At 26.0% G+C, this 24,704-nt stretch overlaps 1 protein-coding gene across 7 annotated transcripts in view; it reads left to right on the top strand.

The window, feature by feature from the left end:
* The window catches only part of LOC135931988 (phosphatidate phosphatase LPIN1-like), a 133,056-nt gene that overhangs the window by 101,092 nt on the left and 7,260 nt on the right, over positions 1-24,704 (top strand). For 4 of the 7 annotated variants that reach the window (XM_065469309.1, XM_065469311.1, XM_065469306.1 and 1 more), the window contains 6 exons: positions 1,053-1,201; positions 1,357-1,596; positions 4,534-4,783; positions 14,127-14,232; positions 14,340-14,533; positions 15,147-15,220. In XM_065469309.1, the coding sequence (XP_065325381.1) occupies positions 1,053-1,201; positions 1,357-1,596; positions 4,534-4,783; positions 14,127-14,232; positions 14,340-14,533; positions 15,147-15,203 (996 nt within the window). In that variant the 3' untranslated portion in view covers positions 15,204-15,220. Of the gene's footprint in view, positions 1-1,052; positions 1,202-1,356; positions 1,597-4,533; positions 4,784-14,126; positions 14,233-14,339; positions 14,534-15,146; positions 15,221-17,324; positions 17,479-24,704 lie in introns of those variants that run through there. The other 3 variants (XM_065469308.1, XM_065469310.1, XM_065469312.1) reach the window with 3 other exon arrangements.

Raw genomic sequence — 24,704 nt, 5'->3', positions numbered from 1 at the left:
TTTTTTTAAATAATTATAATATGACATCATTTTATAAGGAATCTCTATAAGTCTAGATTATTTTTTTAAGGACGATAATAATATAAGATTGTGAAGTAATGCAATAGTTTTTAATATGGATTAAATATGTGTTACTAAATTATGATGTATAATCTTTAAAATTTAAATTAATTTTTTTTAATAGATGTTATATAATAAATTTAAGCTAGAAATGTTATGTTTAAATATTTGTTTAAGTTTTATATGCAACGTGAACGCGTGTAATCGAGAGATTAGCTATTATTTCGTTCCAATTTTTCTGCGAATATTTTTGCATTACTATTGTCAATGTGAATGCAGCCTAATAATTTTTTAGTTTGAAAGCGAATATTTTATCTGGAAATATTCATTTTTAAGTCCAAATTGATTACATGAGATTATAAAGATAGGTTAAAAAACGATTTATCTTTAATTTTTTAATAATGTTTATTATGATTCTTGAGTTTAAAATTAATTTAAAATATATAATAGACTAAGGTCTAAATTGATTAAATTATTTTATACTCCTATCTTAAAGAGTCAAGGACCCGGGTTTGAAGGGTATTTTGATCAATGGATTCATTTAATACGTCTCAATTTATGTTGAAAATAATTCTGGCCTGGAAATAGAATTACTACCGTTTTTATGCCCCGTTCCCTAAATTTAGACATTCTAGATGTGTAATAAATTAAAGATTTTGTTTGAATCAGGCTTGAGTTATCATAATTTTTAATTATATATTTTATAGAGACTTTGCTAAACATTTTCAGGAAGAGGATTATAGTCAGAATTCAAGCTGGAGGCTCTAGTAGAAAGATAACCCCTAGTACAACAAGAAATTTTTAGCTAATTATGATTTAAGAGTGTATGCTTATAGGGTCAGAAATAAAGCAAATATAATATAGATATATTTATATTATGATAAAATATTAATTATTATAAAAATTGTAAATGTTTGTATATATTCCTTAATGTATTAATTCAGAATATAAAGTTTACATTTTATATTAAATTATTTCTTATCCTTTTTCAGACCAAATTGAAATTGAAAGAAGGTAGCAACGATGTAACATTTTCAGTGACTACTCAATTCCAAGGCACTACCAGATGCGCCTCACATATTTTCCTATGGAATTTCGATGATAAACTAGTCATTTCCGATATTGATGGGACAATAACCAAGTTTTTTTTCCAATTTAATTTTATACAAACTTGCTATTATAGTAAATATCTCATCCAAAACGCTGAGATATTCGTAATTACATTTCTTTTATCAAATGTTTCGAATTCAACGAATATATTGAATATTAAATACCTTCTTTTATTCAAATTAATAGGTCAGATGTATTAGGCCACATATTCCCTTTCCTTGGCAAGGACTGGTCTCAATATGGTGTAGCTGAACTCTATTCCCGCATAAGCAAGAATGGATACAAATTCGTTTACCTTTCTTCACGAGCTATCGGGCAAGCACCTGGAACTAGGGGATACCTCAACAGCTTCAAACAAAACAATATGCCTCTACCACAAGGTCCTATCTTGCTCAACCCAAACTCGCTCCTCTCGGCTTTTCATAAGTATTAAAAAATACAATAATCTCAGCTTACTGCAATAAATTTTATCTATCGGCTGCATTCAAAGTGGAGACGGATCCGTTTTTTACATCCATTCCATCAAAAGTCAAACTCATTAAAAATGATATATATGTTCATAGTGAGTCCGTTCCAATACCTTCCGTCTTAAAAACGGATCCGGCAAATTTTGAAGTCAAAACATTTTTACTTTTTGATCCGGCAAATTTTATAGAGCGTTATAACGTTACTTGTAATTTTAAAAATGAAAATCAAAATATATATCATAAGGATGTAAAAAACGGACCCGTCTCCATTTTGAACGCAGCTTAATAGAGGGGTATTACGTTTTATATAAATATTTTTTAATTCATTATAATTATCGAAATATATTTGATATAATATGATTTATTACAAAAATATTTGTCTTATATATTTTCTTTTTGATATTCTATTTGATTGACTCCAAATAATTTCTAAATCATTGGAACTTTTTTGGTGTGATATAGATATATTGTGTTTGGAATATGTTTCTTTATAAAATTAATCAATTAATTTTTTATTTCTCTATTTTAATCATGAATAATAGAAACAATAATATTATCATTTTAAACATTGAAAATCTTCAATAAAGTTATTTAGAATTATATCATTAATTTTTATCAAATTATAAACCTTTTATTAATGCCAAATATTAAGGAATCTACAAGAGTTTGGCAAAATGAAATCTGAAAAATCATTTATTTTTGAAATGAGTCTAAATATTTGTAGTTAAAATCCCCATATCCATATGAATCTCGCCTTCAGGATTTTTGCCAAAGGCTCAATACGTGAAATTTTCGAGATATTTGCTAGGGATCCAAACCTTAACGAATATCGGTTAGATTCAGGTTTTTGTTCAGACAAAAATAAAGGTTCAGGTTCGGTTCATAAGAAATAATAATATCGGATTGGTTTGAACCTTTAAAACCCGGTTTGATCTTTTTCACATACGACCTTATTAGAATTATGTAAATTAAAGCACATCTTTTAAAATAGTCCCTATTTTATTTTCCTAAAAAAATTATATTAAACCATAAAAAATTTTCAATATTCTTTTCCGTCAAATTATATTTATAAAGATGAATAAATTCTATGGTGAGAACACTTCTATACGCTAACCTAGCTGATTATAAGATCAAATAGCAATATACAAAAATATTTGAATATACTTACTGATATTATCAAACAAAATAGATTATTTGTATTTTTTATATGTTAGGATATCAAAAGGTGCCGAAATCACCAGCAATATAAAATTTGCAATCTAATTTTTGGATAGTTTAAATTTTTAAAAGGGGGTATATCATTGAATTATTTTCCTGTCATACCCTTCCTTTGTCTTCTGGCTTTTTCCTTTAAAATTTAAAAGTATAACTATGCCATGGATTCATATTATGAATTCCATCATGTGATATTTGGATATATCAGATATCTTCCCAATTTTTTAATTATATTATCGGCCATACTTATTAATATATTTTGTTTATTCCACAAAGACTGACACTTTTGAAATAAGCTTTGGGATATTATTTTAAAGCTTTCTCCGCATCATCTGAGACCTCTAATTTAATATTGTGGCAGGCACATCTTGAATGCTGTGGTAGAAAATCATAACTTTCTATTCTGTTAGTCAGGATATCATTGATATCCACATCTTAAAAGTCTTCATCCATTTCAGAACTTTTATCAACAAACATTCTAAAAAAATGTTAAAATAATTAATTTAGAATTAGCTGGACTTAACAAGGTTTAGAACCATTATCAGTAATCGTTTTTATTAGAAATTTAAAATTTTTATGTATATCAATTATAATCTTGGCCAAAACATCAAACGTATGCATATCTTAAACACGTTTTAAGGCTAAGTCTGCAGACTTTCGTTGCAATTATTTCGAGTGATCCAATGAGCTATTACACCTAAGAAAGTTGTTAAGATCCACCTCTTTTAGAAGAGAAAAATATTTATAGTAGGATGGAAATGGAAATTTTATTTCATCCAATTCAGTATCTTCTACATCTGATAACAACAATTATATCGTCTTCCATGTTTTATGATTTGAAAAAGAGAAAAAATAAAATATAAATAACAAATTTTTTTTTTATGGTCATGGATTACTTTATTTGAATATTTACTGATATAATTGGCTCAACATTTGACATATAAATAGTTTCATAAATTTATATAAATATATATTATTTTTATTGTATTCATTCAACAAAATACATTTAATATTAAGTTTATTTTCATCCTTTTCGGATACCAACCTTTTACAAACTAGATTAATAAAATTAAAATTCGATTTAAAATTTAATTTCGAAAATTTAATTTATATCAAAAATTTAATTTACAAGAATTTCAGTAAAAAACTGCATGTTCATATAACTCTCCCTATCAATTTACTTTGTAATTAAGATCTTTGTTATTAATCAACTCCCTCCTTAACACTATTTATCAAAGGGGGAGTTAATCTATCGTAGTGATATCTTAACTCCCAGATATGTGATAAGGGGAGTTATGGTATCACTTTACAAAACTGCATGATTATATAACTCTCCCTATCAATTTACATTATAATTGAGATCTTTGTTATTAATCAACTCCCTCCTTAACACTATTTATCAAAGAGGGAGTTAATCTATCATAGTGATATCTTAACTCCAAGATATGTGAAAAGGGGAGTGAATGTATCACTCTACACCCGCCCGGGTATTTAAGAAATAAATTTTTAGGCTCGGGCAATATTTTAGACCTGTCTAGGGTTAGAAAAACCCATCTTGTACTTTATTCACACACTGCTTTGCGCAGATATGAAACCTTTCACTCTCACTTATTTGTTTTCTTACTATATGTTTTAATTTGCCCTAATCCTTTTTTCTCATTTTTATTAAAAACAAACTCAGGGAAGTCATCGAAAAGAAGCCAGAAGAATTTAAAATAAGCTGCTTGAAGGATATACGTGCTCTGTTCCCCACCCAATTCTCACCATTTTATGCCGGCTTCGGCAATCGGATAACAGACGTTTACGCTTACCGTGCTGTGGATATTCCCATATCCCGAATATTCACCATCAATTATAAAGGAGAGATCAGCGTCGATTTAACCAAAACATTTTTGACTTCTTACGCCAAGTTGCAGGATTTGGCTGATCAGGTTGTTATATTTATTTTTATAATTATTTTGTTTATTTTTTAGGTTGCATTCATTTATATTTTATTTTTTATCACCAAATAAAACGATTTAGAAACAGCGTTTTTTATTTCTAATTTTTTTAAAATATAATGATTAAATTTTCCTCACTGCTATTTTGAAATTTATTAAAGTAATCTTATACAAAAAAGGGAACTTATGATTATTGATAAAATGTCATAATATTAAAATTAAAAACTCTCATTAAAAACTGGCGACGTATAAGGTATATCTGGTATTTCCATATAAAATAAAGCATATTTTAGTAAATTTTTCATAAATTGGCAAATTTCACCAACCGCCTTATAATACGCGATTTTCATAAAACATTAATGGTGCTATTAAATAAATTTTAATTCTTCATTCATTAAATAAAATACCATCGTAATTCCCAAATTATTAAAATCTATGTTTATTTTGATTACTTCATCTATTTAAATTCTGATAACTTATACTAAAACCTTTTTACTTGAAAATCCAATTATTTTTTAGTTTTATTAATAAATGGATACGGCATAATATGCGGGGATATTCATTCATTCAATACAAAAAAAAAAGCAAGTTCTAAAAAAGATTTATACCGGGATAATTTAATTGAAATCAAGAATAAAAAAGTTAGTAAAAATATAAACTTGTACAGGGCTTGATAGAACCAGAGTCGAATTTTTTGAAATATAGGTTCGGTTCGTAATTCAAAAAGAAAACATAAAAACTTCTGTTTAGATTAAGGAATTGAGTTTTTTAAAGGTTCGGTTCAGGTTTAAAAACCTTTAAATAAAGATTCAATAATGATTATTTTTTATACAGAACCCATATATATATTCAATAAATATTTGCAATCTAATTTTATGATGAATATGGAGGAATATGAAGAATAAAACACATATTCTCAATTTACAACATATAATTATAAAATCATTTAATCCATTTTTTTCCAATCTTGTTCTCCTTGGTGATTGAATATATTTCAATCCTGGAAATGCTCTTACGATCAAAACCTATATAAATGGAACAGACATGGCTATTATCGCTAATAGATAAATCTCGAGTTACTTTAATTCTTATTTTCCAATATGCATTAATATCGGTGTATTTATTCCGTTCGATGCCATTTAGAAGAATTTATAATGGTACCTATTAATCGCCTTTGTTTTTTATTGTGTGATTATTTTTTACTTTTGTTATTTTCTTACATTTGCAATAAGTATTCAAAATCTTCTTTGGGGTAAGGATATTTATTTTGACTAGAATACCATGATCAAATGTCTCAACTACTTGCCAAATTTGTGTAAAATGTTTTCCAGTCCTGTTATATTCGCCACATGATAATGATATTTGATACAACCAGAATGCTTCATTTTTTACTTTACCTCCCATGATCTTATGTATAAAATAAATTGGCAATGTAATATAGAGTTTCTTTATTTCAATCCTGCATTTTAAGAGAGATTAAACATATCACCTTATATTCGTGCATTTGCTATACTTTTTATAATTATTAACTATTAGTAATATAATATAAAGTAAAAATACATACAGTTGTTGTGCATGTTATGAAAAATATCCATATTTTTTTTATTTGCAAATAAAATTATTTAACTTGCAAAATGTTAAAATAACATATTTATATTTTTAACAATTTTTGCTAGTAAATTAGAAAATAAGAAAATATTTTTCATCAAATCTGCACAACACTCTAATATTTCTTAAAAATTATATTCTCAAAAAAATGGCATGATAAGATGATTAACAATATTAGATAAATGTAATTTTTAAATTACTTTAGAAATCTGCAATGCTGGGGCTGGGCCGACGTCTGAATAAAGTTCATTTGGACAGGGTTGGGCAAAGAAATTAGCGGCCCAGGCTAGCCGGCTCGCTTAATAAAGAATTGAAAAAAATTATTTTAAATCCTAATTTTGTTAAAATAATATTTTTTATTTTGCCTATAATTTTAATCATTAAATGACTTGCTACCATGATCATTCATTCATAAATACAATTTATATTTCCTTCCTACATTTTTTGATTATTGCTATATGAAAATCATGAAACTTATATCCTCATCATTATTAGTTATTTTTCCATAAAATATATTTATGAATTTAAAAAAACCCGGGCAAGGCCTTATTGAAAAATTGGAACAGAGCCGAGCCTCAAAATTTTGCAATAGAAACTTATAAAGGTTTAAAAAGGTTCGGTTAACTTCTTTAATTTCTTTAAATGGTCATTAAAAAATACCAAATTATATAGGCTTGGTTCGACACTCTGAAGCGAACATTTGAAAAGATTTGTAATGATCCCTTTAACCCATAGTAAACTATCTAATAGACATTCTATTTGGTCTTATTTGAAGGAAATATATAATGGATACAAAAAATTTGGAGATGCCATTCTGCTCGATACAATTCTTATATTTATAGGAATTGCTGAAATTGTATAAGATCTGCAAAGAAAATTAAACAAATATAGATAATGGAAAATTTTTTAGTTCAAATATAAAAAGAACCGCACAAGGATTATTCGCGATTTTACATCCTATTAAAAAACACTAGATATATAAAGAATGGAAGAAGTTGGAGTAAACCTTTAATAAGACACTATTGAATTGAATGACAAACAAGTTTTTAAAAGAAAATATATAAACGGGTAATAATATTTTTTACTAAAAATGATTGAGTTTTCTAAGTTATACCAAACAAACTTATCTAAATGCAAATAGTTTTTAATGGTTAAATATCAAATAATCTATGGTGAGTTTTCCAAGTTAAATCGATTAATATAAGGTAATTAAAATATTCAACGTACACATTCTTCCTTAGCTTTTGCTGAATGTGTATTTTCATTTTTCTTGTATAAACTCAGAATAATGAGAACTAAGAAAGTTGGAAAATTTGTTTTAAACATTTTAAATATTTAATATATTAGTTTATTCAAATTTGCATTCATTTTTTTTGGTACACTTATAGAAATGGAAATTTCCCGAGTAAATAAAGAGAATACTGGAAAATTAAAAATATCGCTTAAATTTAAGTAATTTAAAAATAAAATTTCTTATATATATAAATTAACTAACAACATCATTAATGACCAAAGTTAAAGCCATTAAATTTAGCATGATTACATCACTCGCCTACGTTCACCTGTATATTATTTATATTTATTCTAAAAAAATTATGTTAATTTAAAAAATAATATTTTGCTCAGGACTAAGTCCAACTGGTTAGTAACCTTATAAATATTAATAACGCATTAATAAATTATAAATTAATATTATATGTTATTAATTTTGTTGTTATAGTTGATTATTCAAACTCTTATTTTTATATAACTTTTTATAACTAAAAATAATATTTCTACCATTTTATTTTATAAAACTTAAGTTCATTTTTATTTTTGTATTCAAATATATATCATTTTTATTTATTTTTATCATTTTTTATATAAAAGTGAAGTAGGAAAAGGGGATAGAGAGCAGTGACTCGAACCTTTTTATAACGGTTCAGTATGTAAAAATATAATGGTTACGGTTCGTTTACGGTTCTTATAAAAAATTTATAAAGTTTTGGTTCGGTTCAGCTAATTGTTAAGGTTTATAAAGGTTCATTACGGTTTGAAAATTATTGTTATTGAAACAAAACCATTGTATAATGATTTTAATTATGAATATTTATTAATTAAAATTTTTGCCATCACTTAGGTTAATATATTGTTGAAAATAATTTATTTTTATTATAAGTATCTATGAATAATATATAAAATATACAAGAATCATAACTCATTTTTAAATATATTATTCGAACGTATAAGTAATATATTTTCTAATATAAGTGAATTCGTTTATGACGCTAACACAAATTACTTATGTTGTAAAAACCGCATGTACTATAAGAGCAGTTTATATAATTCTGGATATTTAAATTTTTTAATCCCAATATATAAAAACTGATGATTTTTTAGATTCAATAAATAATTCAAAAATTTATAAGAAATGAAAGAAAAAATACGAGGTCAAAGCAGACAAATATTTTAAAATTAATATTAATAAACTAATTAAATTCATCATCAGATTTAAAAGCCACATCATATTAATATTATTGGAAGAATTTATTTTCCCTCAAACCTAAAAAATAATAAAATAAACAGATTAGAACAATTTGTAATTACAAACTTACTTTTTAAGACAACACAAAATCTATATTTTATAATAAAGGCTATAACTGCTAATGCTATAAAATATACTTAAATGCCAAAATTCTATAAATAAGTTATAAAATTAAAACCTTATAAATTTGGTCATTTTGAAATTTATATGGGAATAATGACACTTCTATCAAACTACTCATGGATAGTTGTGATATTATTCTTAAATTAATTAAATAAATGCAACTAAATCAAAATTTACAAATTGGCTAGATATTTTGCATACTAAATTAGAGAAAATAGGAATGCTCTAATACTATATGAAGCAGGTAATTATGAATCTTAAGTCATAGTAAAAAATTAATACTAACTTATAAATATTAGATAAATATTTAGATCATTTAATAACTATAAATAACAACTCAAATATGGAAAATTATGTAATACACCACAAGGAAAAGAATGTAAAATTATTTATTTTATTTTGGTTGAAACCGGTTCAAACCGGTTTAACTTTTTTATAAAGGTTCTTTTTACTCCTTCAAAAATAATTATGTCGGTTCGGTTACTGTTCAAATATTTATATTTATAATGGTTTAACGTTTCATTCAGGGTCTCTGATAGAGAGACATAATAAAATATTTAATATTGACGAGAAAAACGATTTATTTTAGAATAAATTATATGGTATGGGAATATATTAACGCCAAAGTGTAAGGAATATATATGTTATTAAATATTTAGCTAGGTTAAAATATTAAAACTTTATCATTCAAATAAAGAATAATAATATTAAGATTAATAAAGACAACAACTCAACATTCCCTCTCTTCTTTTTAAGTTGTTCTTCGCTTTGATTTAGATTGAGATTTGTATCGTCTTTTTATATCGTTTACTTGTCCTAATCCGGGGTTCGAACCCGATAAAAAATTAACCGGATTCTGTTCAAAGTAAAAAATTTAACTCAGTTTGGGTTCAGGGGAATATTTTTGAACCCGGGTTTGTTACTGGTTTACGAATATTTGAATTTTATACAAAATAATTTATTTATATATTTAACTTAGTTTAACTAGATATAAATTTGGTTTAAAATTATTTTATAAGTTAAATGTATTTAAAAATACAAAAATTAGTCATGTATAAATTTTAAAAAATATTTAGACATATTAGCATGATATTTTCCAGGAGTTGTTCGCTCATCTTAATCTTTGCGGGGCGGGGAAAGAATGAGTATCAAATGTGAAAAAGATTTTTCAACGCTAACCTATATTAAATATATTTATATGAATTATAAATTAGCTTGGGTTGCTGGAACAGCAAATATGATTTTAGATAAAATATATAAATTAGGGTGCTGCAGCTTAGCAGACTCCAGAAATTCAAAATATTTTCCTTCTTATCCAATCTTTTAAAATCGCCAAATCCAGTAATTATCGTTCTAAGACTTTTCTCTGCAATCGTTGATGTGCAATAACTTCACCCGAACTATTATCATCAGACAAAATGAGCGTGGATATGGTTTTAATCCTCCCCTATCAATTTTAGCTATTATCTCGTTTTTTATTTTTAATTCTTCTATTTCATTACCTATAATAAAATAATTCATTTAATGTGATATTATCTTTTAAAGCTATTTTTCTTATAATATCCTTATAAGAAGATATTTTGACATTTTTTACAATCCTTGCCTAATTTGCATATACGACTTACCCAATTACAATAAGTTTTTTTTCCTGAACAGCTGCGTTGAATTCGATAAGTTTAGAAATCAGATCTCTCAGGATGTAATAAATATTTTTCAATAAGAATTTTAGTTTTTGTGAATTTGGACTAATTTCGTGTTCATCTAATCTTGAAACAAATAAGCTAGCTTTCTCGACGTCAGTTATTTGAATGTCTTTAAAAATATTTTCGACTTTATTTATAAAGACCTTGAAATTACCTGTTAATTTTGGAAAATCAACGACAAAATTATTATTAATAATTGGTTTTATTTCTTTATTTATTTTATTTATTACAAAAACGCAAGTATACAAACATAAACAATTTTAAAATTCCGTTCAAAACGTTTAGCATTTATAATAAACCAACCACCAAGTTCGCTGAGACACTGTCTGCCGTGTAATTGATGATATTCATTCATCTCTTCTATATCGAAATAAAACTAATAGTTTTCATTCCTACTGATCGTTTCTTGTATCCAAACTGGTATCTCGAGTACAGGTCTATTATTGGTCGACATATGTATAGAGATGTGGAAAAGGGAGATAGAGACACATAATAAAATATTTTATATTGACGATGAAAACAATTTATTTCAGAATAAATTATATGGCGACATCTTAATGCTACCATATAATGAATATATATCAGAGACCTGCAGGCCCTAAGCCTATCCGGGCCGGGTCGTATTTTAAATTTTTTAAATATACCCGGGCCGGGCCTAAAAAAATTTTTTTTAACATATCCGGGCCAGGCCGGGCCTAAAAATATTTTTTTAAATATATCCGGGCCAGGCCGGGCCTAAATTTTTTTTTTAAAATATATCCGGGCCGGGCCTAAGATTGTTAAACCCGGGCCGGGCCTTAATATTTTTTATAAAAATTTTTATATTATGAGTTAATGGTTATATGATTATATTATATTATAGTTATGATTATATTATATTATAGTTATGATTATATTATATTATAGTTATGATTAATATAATATTGGGTGATGGTTAACACTACCTAACACCCACAGATCGATCTAATTATTAGTTTCCTGCAAATTTATTCAAAGTATTAATATATTTTTTTATAATTCATATCTAAATTTTTACAACATATTTTACCAAAACAATCAAATAAAGGAATATCTTAAATAAGCCCCAATATTCAAGTATTATTAATATATTTTTTTATAATTCATATCTAAATTTTTAGAATATATTTTACCAAAACAATCAAATAAAGGAATATCACTTCTTGAAGTTTGTAATACCTTTCAAAGCGAAAAAGGAGAAATAAAATTGATTTTACTTAATATAAAGCATTTTTTAATTGAAAAATTTGTTTTACACAAGTATCATTTTATTTCTCTTTTTCTCTGTCCCAAATTCAAGCAATTACGTATGTTGTCAGGGACAGATCGCAAGATGACGGAAAACTAAGATTATATTAAATTACAAAAGGCTCAGGAAGTAAATGAAATACCATCGACCAGTCAAATTACGACTGTTGTTAAACAAACTGAATCGTTTTATGATAAATGGGGCGATGGTAATTCTGGTAATATGTCAATACCCGATGATGAATATTATAATTACATAAATAAAAAAATAGATGAAACATTTAAGGTGTAATTTGTTAGAGTGGTGGGCGGCTCATCAAAGCGAATTTCCAATTTTAGCAAAATTGGCAATTCCTGCTTCAAGTGCAAGCTGTGAGCCGAATTTTTCCACTACTGGGAGAATTCTTGAAGAAAGAAGAAGTAATCTTCAACCTGAAAAGGTAGATATGCTTCTCTTTCTTCATGATAATTTGTAGAATTTTTAATATCTTTCTTGAGTATAGGGTTTCGTCAATCATGCTGGTTTTTACTTTGCAAACTGTAAAATATTTATTGCATTTATTATATTTACCTTGAGTCATGAAAGTTTTTAATCTAACATTTTTCATTATTTTTTTTTCCAATAATATATAATACAATTATCTTCTTTTATTAAAAATTTATATTATAAAATAAATTATATTAATATTGTGCAATTAGATTATATTTTTAAAATACTATTTATTATACATGCATTTTTTTAAATAGCGATTTATTTTTATTTTATAAATTAAATAGTAAATTAAATACAATATATTATATTCTCAAAATATTTTCCATTTTTATAAATTAAATATTAGTTTTATTTTTTTTAAATGCTAAAATATAGTATATGCTCAAAATGTTATTACCATTTTTATGAATATTAGTTTTATTTTTATATGCAATATAAAATATAGTATATGTTCAAAATATCCATTTTTATAAATAACAGTTTTATAATTTTTATAAATTCAATATAATATTCTCAAAATATTAGCTTTTTTCATGTATTTTTTAAATAATAAGCGATAATACTCGCTGAAAAATATGGTAAAATACCTCATAGGTGAATTTTTGTATATACCAGGTCGAATATAATTTTAAAAAATTCCAAGCCGGGCCTGAAATTTTTAAATCCGGGCCGGGCTGTAAAAAATTTTTTTTAAAAATATCCGGGCCGGGCCTAAAAAATTTGAAACCGGGCCGGGCCGTGCAAATGGTGCCTCTGCAGGTCTCTGATATATATGTTTTATACTATAAAATGTTTTACAATATGATTATATTATTTAATACGTTCTTATATTTTTAATTTTAATTGTATCAAATATATAGTGTTACATATTTTTTGTAGAATTAACTTTAAAAACATACAAGAAAATTAATTACTACTACAAGCTTACTTAAAATTCAACAATTATTTGAAAATAAAGACAAAAATCTTATAATTTTTTTCAAATAAACTAAGTTTTTTTTTGGATTATGTTTTATTTAAAAAAACTTTGTCGGATGTAGAGATCTGAAAATCATGGCCCTGCCCGAACGGATTTCTGGCCGGGCCGGGTCAATTTTAAATAATAATTTTTGGCTTGGGCTGGGTCGGGTCAAATATTTTTTTTTTAAATTTCGGGGCGCTAACATTTTTTATTTGTTGAATATTTTTTTACAGTCATAAAGGATATAATTTTTCTCTATATAAATTCAGGCTTGGCCGGGCGGGCAAATTATTTTTATTTCTGGTCGAGCTTTTCGGGACAAATAAAAAAATTCGTTCATGATCAGGCCGGCTTGAAAAATTAATTAGTACATCTCTGGTAACTAGTTACCCTTTTAAGGATCACTAAACATACCTATGACACCTTAAATTTTCTTTAAATTTTTTTAAAAGTTAAAATTGTCCCTGAATTTTATATCATTTACTTACTTAATGGTATTTTTGTAAAGTCAAATTTTTTTTTAGATATTTTTAATTTAGAATAAATAAAATTAATTAAATATACCTTGACATGGGCGGATTGAACTAAAAATGTATAAAGATATTTTTCGACTACACTCACTCAACAATAAAACCCTCAATTTTTTCCTTAATCAGGTATTCCCTCCTGTGATAAAAACTCATCGAAGGTATCACTCTGAACCTTATTTCGACTTTTCATCCGAACCTGAGGCTTGCGACGATTCTGATTCCCGCCGAAATTGTAAATAATATTTAGTTTTAAATTTTGTTTTTACAAATTAACCCACTCCTACAGGGAACCACTTAAAATAAAAAATTTGCATATATCGGGATTTCTTTTGTTTTCAGCAAACTCTAGTCAATCTAGACAAGAATCCGTGAAATTGCAACCCTCATTCTCATTTGTGGTAAAATCTCACGCTAACGATACTCTATTAGAGGCCGACAGATTTAGCAATTTTACATTTTGGAGATCCCCTCTACCCGCTTTGACTGAACCTATAGAAAATGAAGAGTTTTTAGATGTCATCGATTCTGAAAGCGTAATTTTTTTTATTTGATATATATATTAATATTTCAACCCTGCTCCAACCTGGTCGGTTGATCACATTCTTTTAGGCTCAATCAGGCCTTGATTTTTTAGCATTTCTGTTTGGAATTGACATAATTGGGTCTAACCTCAACCAAAATATGATTTTATTTTTATGCATACAAATAATTCTTTTATTTAAAATTTTTTCTTTGTCGTAATTTGTTACTATTTTCTTCGGATAATATCATCGACAAAAAACTCTTGCCTGACCTGGAAAAGATCTCATATAGAGTAATCAGAGTTGGAACCTTCCAAACCGAGGCATTTTCAGATACCTATTCCGTAATCAATTCTAACATAAGTGGTAATTTATATATGTTAACGTCAGTGTGTTATTTACGGTAATGAGGTGGGCAGAGTTTGTTACCTTGGCAATGTATTGCATAACCAGTCAATGTGTACATTACTGGAATAAAAAAGTCCAATTGTTTTATTATTTTATATTATAAATTTTTATTTATGTAATTATTTATTTTTATAATTTATATTATAATGAGTTTTTTATAATTGTAAACTTTTGATAAATATTTTTCTAAATGATTTATTTTACAATATATTTTTAGTTGAATTCTATATCAAAACTACTGAAGATTCAACCCGACCCCATTCGATTTTTTTAAAAAATATGATGATCTAGATAATAAAAGTATAAAATTTTAATTTCCAACTTGGCTTACTTCCTGAGATATAGCCATCTTTAAAAACGCAATTACAAATTAAACTTCATTCATTAATTTTAAATATCTCAAAAACTATTTAAGCTAAAGCCAGCTATGATATAAATTTTATTTTATAACTCTAATATTAACCCTTTAATATGACATAAAATTTAATTTATGAAAATTAGCCTATTACCAAGAACTGAAAATAGCCATAAAAAGATATTAGCATTTTTTTATATTATACTTCCTCTTATATTTTGTGATTTCCAAAATCAACAAAAAAGCACGATTTTTAACCCGACATCCACAAATATTTTTCGAAAATATTTATAAGAGCATATATATTATAACTAGAATTAAAAAAAATCTAGCCTCCAACTCAAACAGCTTCTGAAATATGGACCTCTAAAGGAAAAAATGTAGCATTTTGGACAGAATGCACTCCTCCCTTTAATTTTAGATATCTTTGGTTATAATTAAACTAGGAGCTTCATTTAAATTTCTTTATATAGCTTAGTAACATAATTTTAAATATTATTTTATTAAATATAAAATATTCAATAAATGTAATTTAAGTCAAAAGCTATCAAATATTTTATGTTAATAATTTAAAAGAATAGTTATTTAAGATCTAAAAAGTTTTTTATTTTTTAAAGGGGGGAGGGGGGGGGGGGCTTTAGTTAATTTATTTGTTGAATTTAATTTCTCTCCTCATAAAAATAACTACGAAATAGAAAATACAAATGTAAATTGAATAATTTTCATAATATGATTATAATTTAACTTTAATTCAATTATCCTTAAGAGGCATGAAACTTTTATATTCCTGGAATGAGTTTATTTGGCATCATATTCATCATCTATAAATCTAAGGTGTTTAATATTTGATTTTCATATAGACGCTAAGAGCTAGCTCTTGCTATTAACCTTTTGTAATATTTAACATGAGCTGTTATACGAAGAAATTCCATTTTGCTTTGATTCCAAAATCAAGTTCATGATGGCTTAGATTATGAATTTTTTTAAAAAAATTAAGTTACTATATCATCAGAAAAAAACATATTTTATATATTTTGTTAAGAAAACCAATCTTTTAGTTTAGGCTGCACATGCATTGTGTTTTAAACATAATTTAGTTATTTACATGATACCATAAAAGGATGGCTAGTCTGGTTATTATTCCAATGAAATCCCTGAACGTGGTCTAAAAACATAATTTTCCGAATAAACACTTTATTTTAATGGGCTGTTTGTTGCTAAAATATAAAGGAATGTGGGATATAGCTCCGATTCGGTATATATTCTTTAAATAATAACCGTTAATACCGATCTAAGGATTCGATCTAGGTTCATTCCTGATATATTTATTAGAATGCAAGATAATATTAAAGTAAAACCTAGATATGAAGTACTAATATTGGAATCCAATGAAAAATTATTAAAAAGATATCCAATAAATACAATAATTTATTATGATGCTGATAATATTATAAAAGGTGACTTATCAGATCATTATTTTTGATATATTTTCAAATTTCGCATAAATTTTTTGTACTCTTTAATTGTCCCAAGATTCCATATAATATCATTCTCTAAGATAATTCTCTATAAAATATTTCGCTACAAAATTATTATCTATAAAAGGATTTTCTATAAAATAATTCTCTGTATACGATATTCTCAATCTTTAAAACATATTACCAAGAAAAATTACGGTTATACATTACGTTAACATATATATATAGTTTAAATTTTGTAATTCATTTTAAGGGGTTTGTTTTAGAATTTAGAATCAGATTCTAGTTTTTTATTGTTTAACTTTTTAGTTGCTATAAGAAGGTTTAGAACCAGAACATGTAACAGCGTCAAATTTAAAAACGGGAACCAGAACCACTTTTTAAAAAATATTTAGAACGGAAACTAGAACCTCATTTTAGTTCAGGTTCTAAACTTCAGCTTTTATTGTATGTAGCGAATATATGTTATTCTGCATAACATACAATAAAGCCTATAGAATTCTTTAAATTTGATTTATAGATTAGATTTTTATTTTCACTTTAAAAAACACCTCCGGAACAGAATCTTATCACTCCAATGACCACCGCTAAAACGGGAGAAAATTAGGCCACGAATCAATTTTGACCACATATTTGTCAAATACCTGATCTTTTTTTATATTTAAATTGTTTTTGTATTGTTACTATTCATGTGCTAATTTTATAAATGTGAATTTAAGAATATAATTGAAACATAAAAATTGGTTGGTTTTTTGTTGTTACTTTTTTTATTAAATTATCAAAGTTCTATCGTATAGCTATTTGATAAATTGTTTTAATAGGAATCTGTATAAATAATAATAGATAAATCTTAATATAAATTTTCCATTTCAATTATCGATATCCATTTTATTAACTTTATTATTAAATAGCATTTTCTAAAATTTGCAACATAATTGAACTCTTCGAAAATTTAGCGTATAATTTTTTAGAAATATTTATTGTCAGATCCGATTTTAAATAAATATCTGATAATCGGTCAAGCATTTGTGCAAATGAAAATAATTGATTTTTGATTAATCGGAGGTTGATTGATACCAACTTTTTTTATCTAAAATAAATTTTTTTTAATTTTAAAAAATAATCATAATACCCTAAAAATTCACTTATTATACAAGATTGTCAAGATGCTATTTTTCATAATATCTCAAAAAGTTTTGTAAGGCAATTATAAATCGAAAATAATCTTAAAAATGAATATTTTTATTTTCAAATATTATTTTCATATTGAGACTGTTAAATATAATTCACTAACATATTTTATCGAAATAGTAGATTCTGAACTTATCAAAATAAGCTAAACTGATTTATTTACTCATTATATTCTAATTAAAATTTTCTATGCAAACATATTCTTGGTTGGCTCAGCCAGCTTTTAGAAATTTTTGGACAAATTCTAGCCCCGGCTAGTTAAATTTGGCAGGCCTGGCCCGTTATAAAAAAATACGTAAAGTTCGCCCCGGCCCGTTAAATTTTTTTGTACGAATTTTCCGGCCATCACATTTTTAATATCTATATTTAATTTTTTTTCAGTCTCAATATGGCTTATGTAATTATTTAATTTTTAACGCGCTACATTTTTTGAAAGTAGCTAAGTAGCCGCTACTTCGCTACTAAAAAATATAATGAAGGTAAGTATAAACATGAAAATTTAAATATAATTTCAATTTGTAATTTATATTTTCATTTGTTTTATAAACCTAAATCACGTGTTAATAATTTAAAATGTCATCGCATATGGAAATCCAAATCGTTGAAAGTGATTCAGAAAATGATTTTAATGAAATGGAAGATACCAGGTAAGAAAATGTTCTTAATAGCTATAATACAAATTTCCCATTCCCTAGATTTGAAAATTTTTTTAAATAAATATATAACCAAAACTGGTTTCAAATTTATTTGTTTAAAATCTTAAAAAAAATATTTCCTCAAAGCAATCATAATCTATAACCTCAAGAAACACCTAAAGGTAAATCGACATTTTTACATTCTAATAATATTTATTTTATAAGACTGTTCATGAGTTTTAAGGAAATGGAGAAACATCTAAATAATTTTGGTATAGGCCACTCTACATCCAAAAAGACTAATTCAATTCAAACCAAATTAATTAATAATACAAATGACAATATTTCTCAGAAATTGGCTGATAAAGTTATTGTTGATTTTATCATTTATACTATACTGTTCAGCCAATGTCCTTAGTTGATAATCCATCATTTACCATGATGATTAAAACTATCCCCTGGTACAACAATTATATGCCACCAGACACTAATGAATAAAATAGCATATAACTTTAAAATGATGAAAGATGCTCTAATAGTAGAGTTATCAGAGATATCATATATATGTACCACGGGAGATAGTTGGACACATAACAGAAGGTAAAAACTTTTTATATTTATAAATTGATCTGATTATATATTTTTAAGCTTATTTGGGAATCACAGGCCATTGACTAAACCCTGGGACTTTAAAAAGAATATCTGTGGCATTAGCCCTCAAAATGATAGGATGCCAGACATACGATGTACTTGCAAATAAAATTATTGAAATCTATCTTATATTAAAAATATGTATATAAGATTAAATACGCCAAGTGCTAGTGTCGATAGATTATTTAGTAAGGCAAAACTTATACTTTCTGATCGTCGTTCTAGACTTGGGGATGATAATATTGAAATGATTTTATTATTAAAATGCAACAAATTACCATAAATATTTATTTTTATTACATAAATTTTTTTATAATCAAAACTAACTACATTTTAATATTAGAAATGTATATTAACCAAAAAATAAAAAATTTGTTTGTAAATTTTTTTTATAAAAAATAGCTTAAAAGATAGCTAAAGCTACTTTTAAAAAATAGTAGCTAATAGCGAGCTACCTTTTTTTGACAAATAGCGATAGCAGTAGAGCGCTACTTTTTTTAACAAATAGCGATAGCGGTAGCGCGCTACTTTTAAAAGTAGCGTTTAACAACTCTGCCTCTGCCAAAGAACATATATAAATGAAATGCGTCTCCCACTTTTATTTTCTCATGTACTTACCACCAGAGGTCTGCAAATGACAACATTTTCAGGCCCAAAGGGAATTTATTTAATGCCCATCCTAAAGGACGGAACCACCAAGTTAGATTAAGAAAAAAAAATGATCCTTGCTAGGATTCGAACCCAAAGCAATCAGAGACGTTCTTGCCTTAGGCCACAGTCGCCTTTCAAAATTTACAATTTTTTAAATATATATTATAAATTGTGACTGCGACACTGAGTATGACACGACTTTTTTATATATTATAGATATCATATTTTTCATATCTTTATTTTTTTTTATTTTACAATTAAAAAAATGTTTAATATTAATTTTTTTATTAAAATGACAAAAAATCAAATGTTGGAACAAAGAAAAAATGATATAGATACTACAATGTTGTGTTTGAAAAAGAACAGGTGAAAATCAAAGACATCGCAAAATACTTTGAAATGGCTACGGCATCGGTCCGTAAATGTAGACGCGACACATTACCGTATATAAATGGAGATCCTCTAAAAGACTATTCTATTCAAAAAAGAGGAGGTAAGAAAAAGATTTATTCATCATTGAAACAAATATCATAAACTAATTAATAGTAAATAATACTTTACCTATCCAGGACATAATAGACTTGCCCCCTGGTAGTCCAAAAAAAGAGGTAGATAGAAGAAATACTTCCGAGGCAATAAATATTCGGCAGGTCTACTGTCTAAAGATTTTAAATATCTCAAAAAGAAGATTATCTTGGACTACTGGAATTAATCTACACGATGCACCAGTCAAAGCCTGGGTAAGATTTGGACGGGTTCTTAATTGTTTTCTTTATCTATATACAGATTCTTTGTAAAAAATACAGATACTTGTATCTTTTCTGAATAAAAGCATCTTAAAATGTAAAATACTTTTTATAAAATGATCCTCACCTATTAAATTAGAATAATTAAGTATAAAATAGCATTTATATTTATTTCAAATTTAGGGAATAGTCACAACTAGGGATGTAACATAAGGGAAATTTCCCCTATAGTTTCCCCAATTTTTATTTTATGTTTTTTGATCAAATAATCAGGATTTTTATCATACTTTAAAAAATATCTATCTTCTTGGTTCATATATCATAATTGTATTTTGTTTTTGTATGTTCATTTTTCGATAAAATAGCTCAACTCTAGTAATGTTCATAGGAATGGAATTTTTTTATTGACTGAAATATAATTAAAATTTTTGATAATAACTGAAATAAGGATAAGGAGTAGAATTAAAAGTTAAAAAGTTATAGAATATTTAAGCAATAATCATATAAATTTCTGAAAAATAATTTAATGAAATATATTGATATTTCATGTTAAATTTCTGCTAATATGGTGGTGGAAACGAAAAATGGATATTTTATTATATTATTTTCTAAAATATATTATATATGTTTTACTTAAAAAAAATCTACGATATATATGTCGCATTGGGTGGAATTGTGTGGGATTCGGAATCCCAAAGTGGGGATTATTCGGGATCTTTTTTTTTTAATATTTTTTAAAAAAATATTTAAAAAATATTCCGAATCTCCATGAAAAAAAAATTCCGAATCCCATTGAAAAAAAATAAAATAATATAATTACTTTTTCTTCTCTTTCTTTACGGCTGGCACCATATAATTAAAAGGCCAAAATATGTTATTTAAAAAGAGAATTTAAAAAAAAGTAAATAGTATAAAATTAAGGCATATAATGAATGAAAAGGGATGAGGTTAAAACTTTTTTGTTTTAAAAAATATATTTATAAAAAATCCGAATTATTGCAACAATTATTCAATGCAATATAGCATTTCGTTGAACATTTAAGCAGGGACCCGAACCTTTATATATAACGGTTCAGTTTGTTACAATTCAGTATGTAAAAAATTATAATGGTTACGTTTTGGTTACGGTTCTTGAGAAGAAATTTATAAAGGTTCGGTTCGGTTCAACTTATTATAAAGGTTCATTACGGTTAGGAATTGTTTTTTTTATTGAAGTAACACCTAAAAAAAATATATAAGATTCAAAATAACTCATTTTTATATATATTATTTGAACTTATAAGTAATTTATTTTCAAGTATAAATGGATTCCTTTTTGTTCGTTGTGACGATTACACAAATTTTAGCCCCAAAAAAGCCCTTTCTACAGAAACTTGTGTGGTGGGAACCACCATTTATTCTGGATATTCAAATTATTTCCATTTCTAAAATATAAAAACTGAACCGTTTTTTATATAGGTTCTTTTTACTCTTTCAAAAAAAATTATATCGGTTGGTGATGGTTCAGATATTTATAACAAAAATAAATTTTTTTTAAAAAAATATTTAAGGGGATTCGGAATCTTTTTTTTAAAAAAAACAATTAAATTATATTTTTTTGCTGGCACCAGAAAATTTTATTTTTTAGAGATATTTAATATGTATTACTTTTATGCTTTAAATCATTAAATAATAAATACTCGAAAAAATGGTTTTAATATAAATTAAATTGAATGTAAAAAAATAAATGTGGCAATGAAAATATTCACGCTTATCACTAAAAAATTTTCAACCCAGAGGCAATATTTTGATTCACCCCGAAAATTCACGATGTTTTTAAATTTTTCTAAACTTTAATGCTATAATTTTTTACACTTTTTTGAATTTATTCTATTTATTTCTAACCTTATTAAAATTAAAAGTACTTTATTATTTTTAATAAAAAATGACTCATTCTGTTCAGCTCTATTAGTTTTATAGTAGTTTTAAATTTCAAAAATTAATATCTAATACTTTTTTCAAAATGTTATTTTTTCTGGAATTTTTTTTGGCAACGAGTGAACCCTACCCTGGGACTAGTGGCCCCTACAACGGTGAGGGTCCGAAGCAATAGCTTCTTAAAATTGGAATGAGGGTACTTTAAAAAATTTTTTTATTTAATTCTTTTATTGTTTTACTATACCCATCCATAACCAAGTGATTTCTGGTTTATGATATAGGACTCGACCTCGTGATTCCGTATACATATTAAATTAAATAATAAATGGGGTCTTATTACATTTTTATAAATTTTGATCGATGTTTAGCAAATTAGGTTGATTTCTTGTCATAAAATTATTTTTCCAATTTCAAAATATGCCTAAAAATATTAACCAAAATAATACAAATGCTTATTTAATGATTGCACATGGCATAATATAAGAGATGATAAATTCTTACTATCACATATACTGCCAAGACTTCTTAATAACATGAAAGATCCATTTCTTAATAATTTAACCATTTTATCAATGAAAATTTTTTTTATCTAAACAATTAAATAATGATGATTAGAGTTGGGCGCGGGCGGTAAAATTACACGTGACCCATCGTGTAACGTAGGGTTATGGCGTGAGTGTGAATAAATTTTAAATTATCAGGCGTGACTGGGCGTGACGGGCCTTCCCAAAATTTTTCCCGGGCGTGAACATGAATTTCCCGTGAATCACGGAAATTTTAATTTTTTTTATAAATATAAATTTGCAATTTTATAATTAAAATACATATTTTCATTTAATTTTGTTCTTTTTTAAAAAAGAAAAATTTTTGAAAACAAAAAATATTCCAGCATTTTATGAACAACATCTGGTGTCACCCTCCTAGTTCTATTTTCTTTTTATGTTTAGGTGTTTTGTCGTGAGAATTTTTACTTAAACTTTAAAATTTATTCTCAAGCACTTAAAAGGTAGGCTTAATTCTAGATCATAATTTCAAAATCCTAAAGTTTTTAATGGACGAAGAAAAGGAAGATATTTACAAACCAATCTTAAAAATGTGAAATGATATAAAATTAGATGATATGCATAAGTCAATGCCAACTGTCATTTATAACTTTCCTAATTCATCCTACATTCATAAAAAACCATATATTCTAAATGAAACATATTTTTAGATGATTCTGATGAAGCATCAACATCTACCAATGAAAGCTGTGTGAATTTAAAAGATTCATCCCATAAAACAAATGGACCAGGGGGTGCATGTTAAGTCGTCGGGTCTGAGTCCTTTATTTGGGATGCAACCTGCGTATCATCCTTTCCTTCATCAATTGTGGGGAAAATAAAAAAATTAATAAATATTCAAAATTAAATAACTTTATATTTCGCCAATAGTCATTTCAACTAACGGCAATTTTTCACAATCTACATATATTTTTTTTAAAACTTTATCACAAAAATTTTTAGCATAAGAAACGAAAATCGCGAATCCTTATTTCTTACTTCAATTTGAAATTTTTAAACACAATTATACTTGTTTTTTAGGTACATTTTCATTATTAAATTAAGCTCTTTTTAGAGCCTTCTATACTATTAATATATATTTTTATTTAGTAATTTTATATATTTTATATTTTATATAGTTGTTTTAATATTTTAGTGTTTTATCATATTTTTTTAAATATATATATCAATTATATTAGCGGCATTAATATGTCAATTTAAAAAATAATCACATTTGTTAGTATATCTTTTAAGGATAAATAATAATATATTTAAATAATATAAATAAATATATAGTAAATTAATATAATAAATTGAGCATATGATTTAAAAGAATTATGAGTTTTCATAGTTTGCCCTTCAGTTTTTATTCTTCCATCTGAATATTCCTCTCTTGTTCTTAATTGCTTTTCTCATCGCCGATTCTGTGATTAGGGTTTGGTTCTTTTGTTGACTTCCATCTGAATATATCTCTCTTGTTCTTAATTGCTCTTCTCATCGCCGATTCTGTGATTAGGGGGTATCAGTCATTGAGAATATGAAGCTGAGGTAATTGGATTTTATTATATTGAGGGCTAATCTTTGGCGTAGGTAGTAACCCTCGTTGGGA

The sequence above is a fragment of the Gordionus sp. m RMFG-2023 genome, chromosome 1, assembly GCF_954871325.1.
Source record: "Gordionus sp. m RMFG-2023 chromosome 1, tfGorSpeb1-WG-v2, whole genome shotgun sequence".
Lineage (NCBI taxonomy): Eukaryota > Metazoa > Nematomorpha > Gordioida > Chordodea > Parachordodidae > Gordionus > Gordionus sp. m RMFG-2023.
Note: the sequence above shows the minus strand (reverse complement) of the source record. Positions and strands in the feature narration are given on the sequence as shown.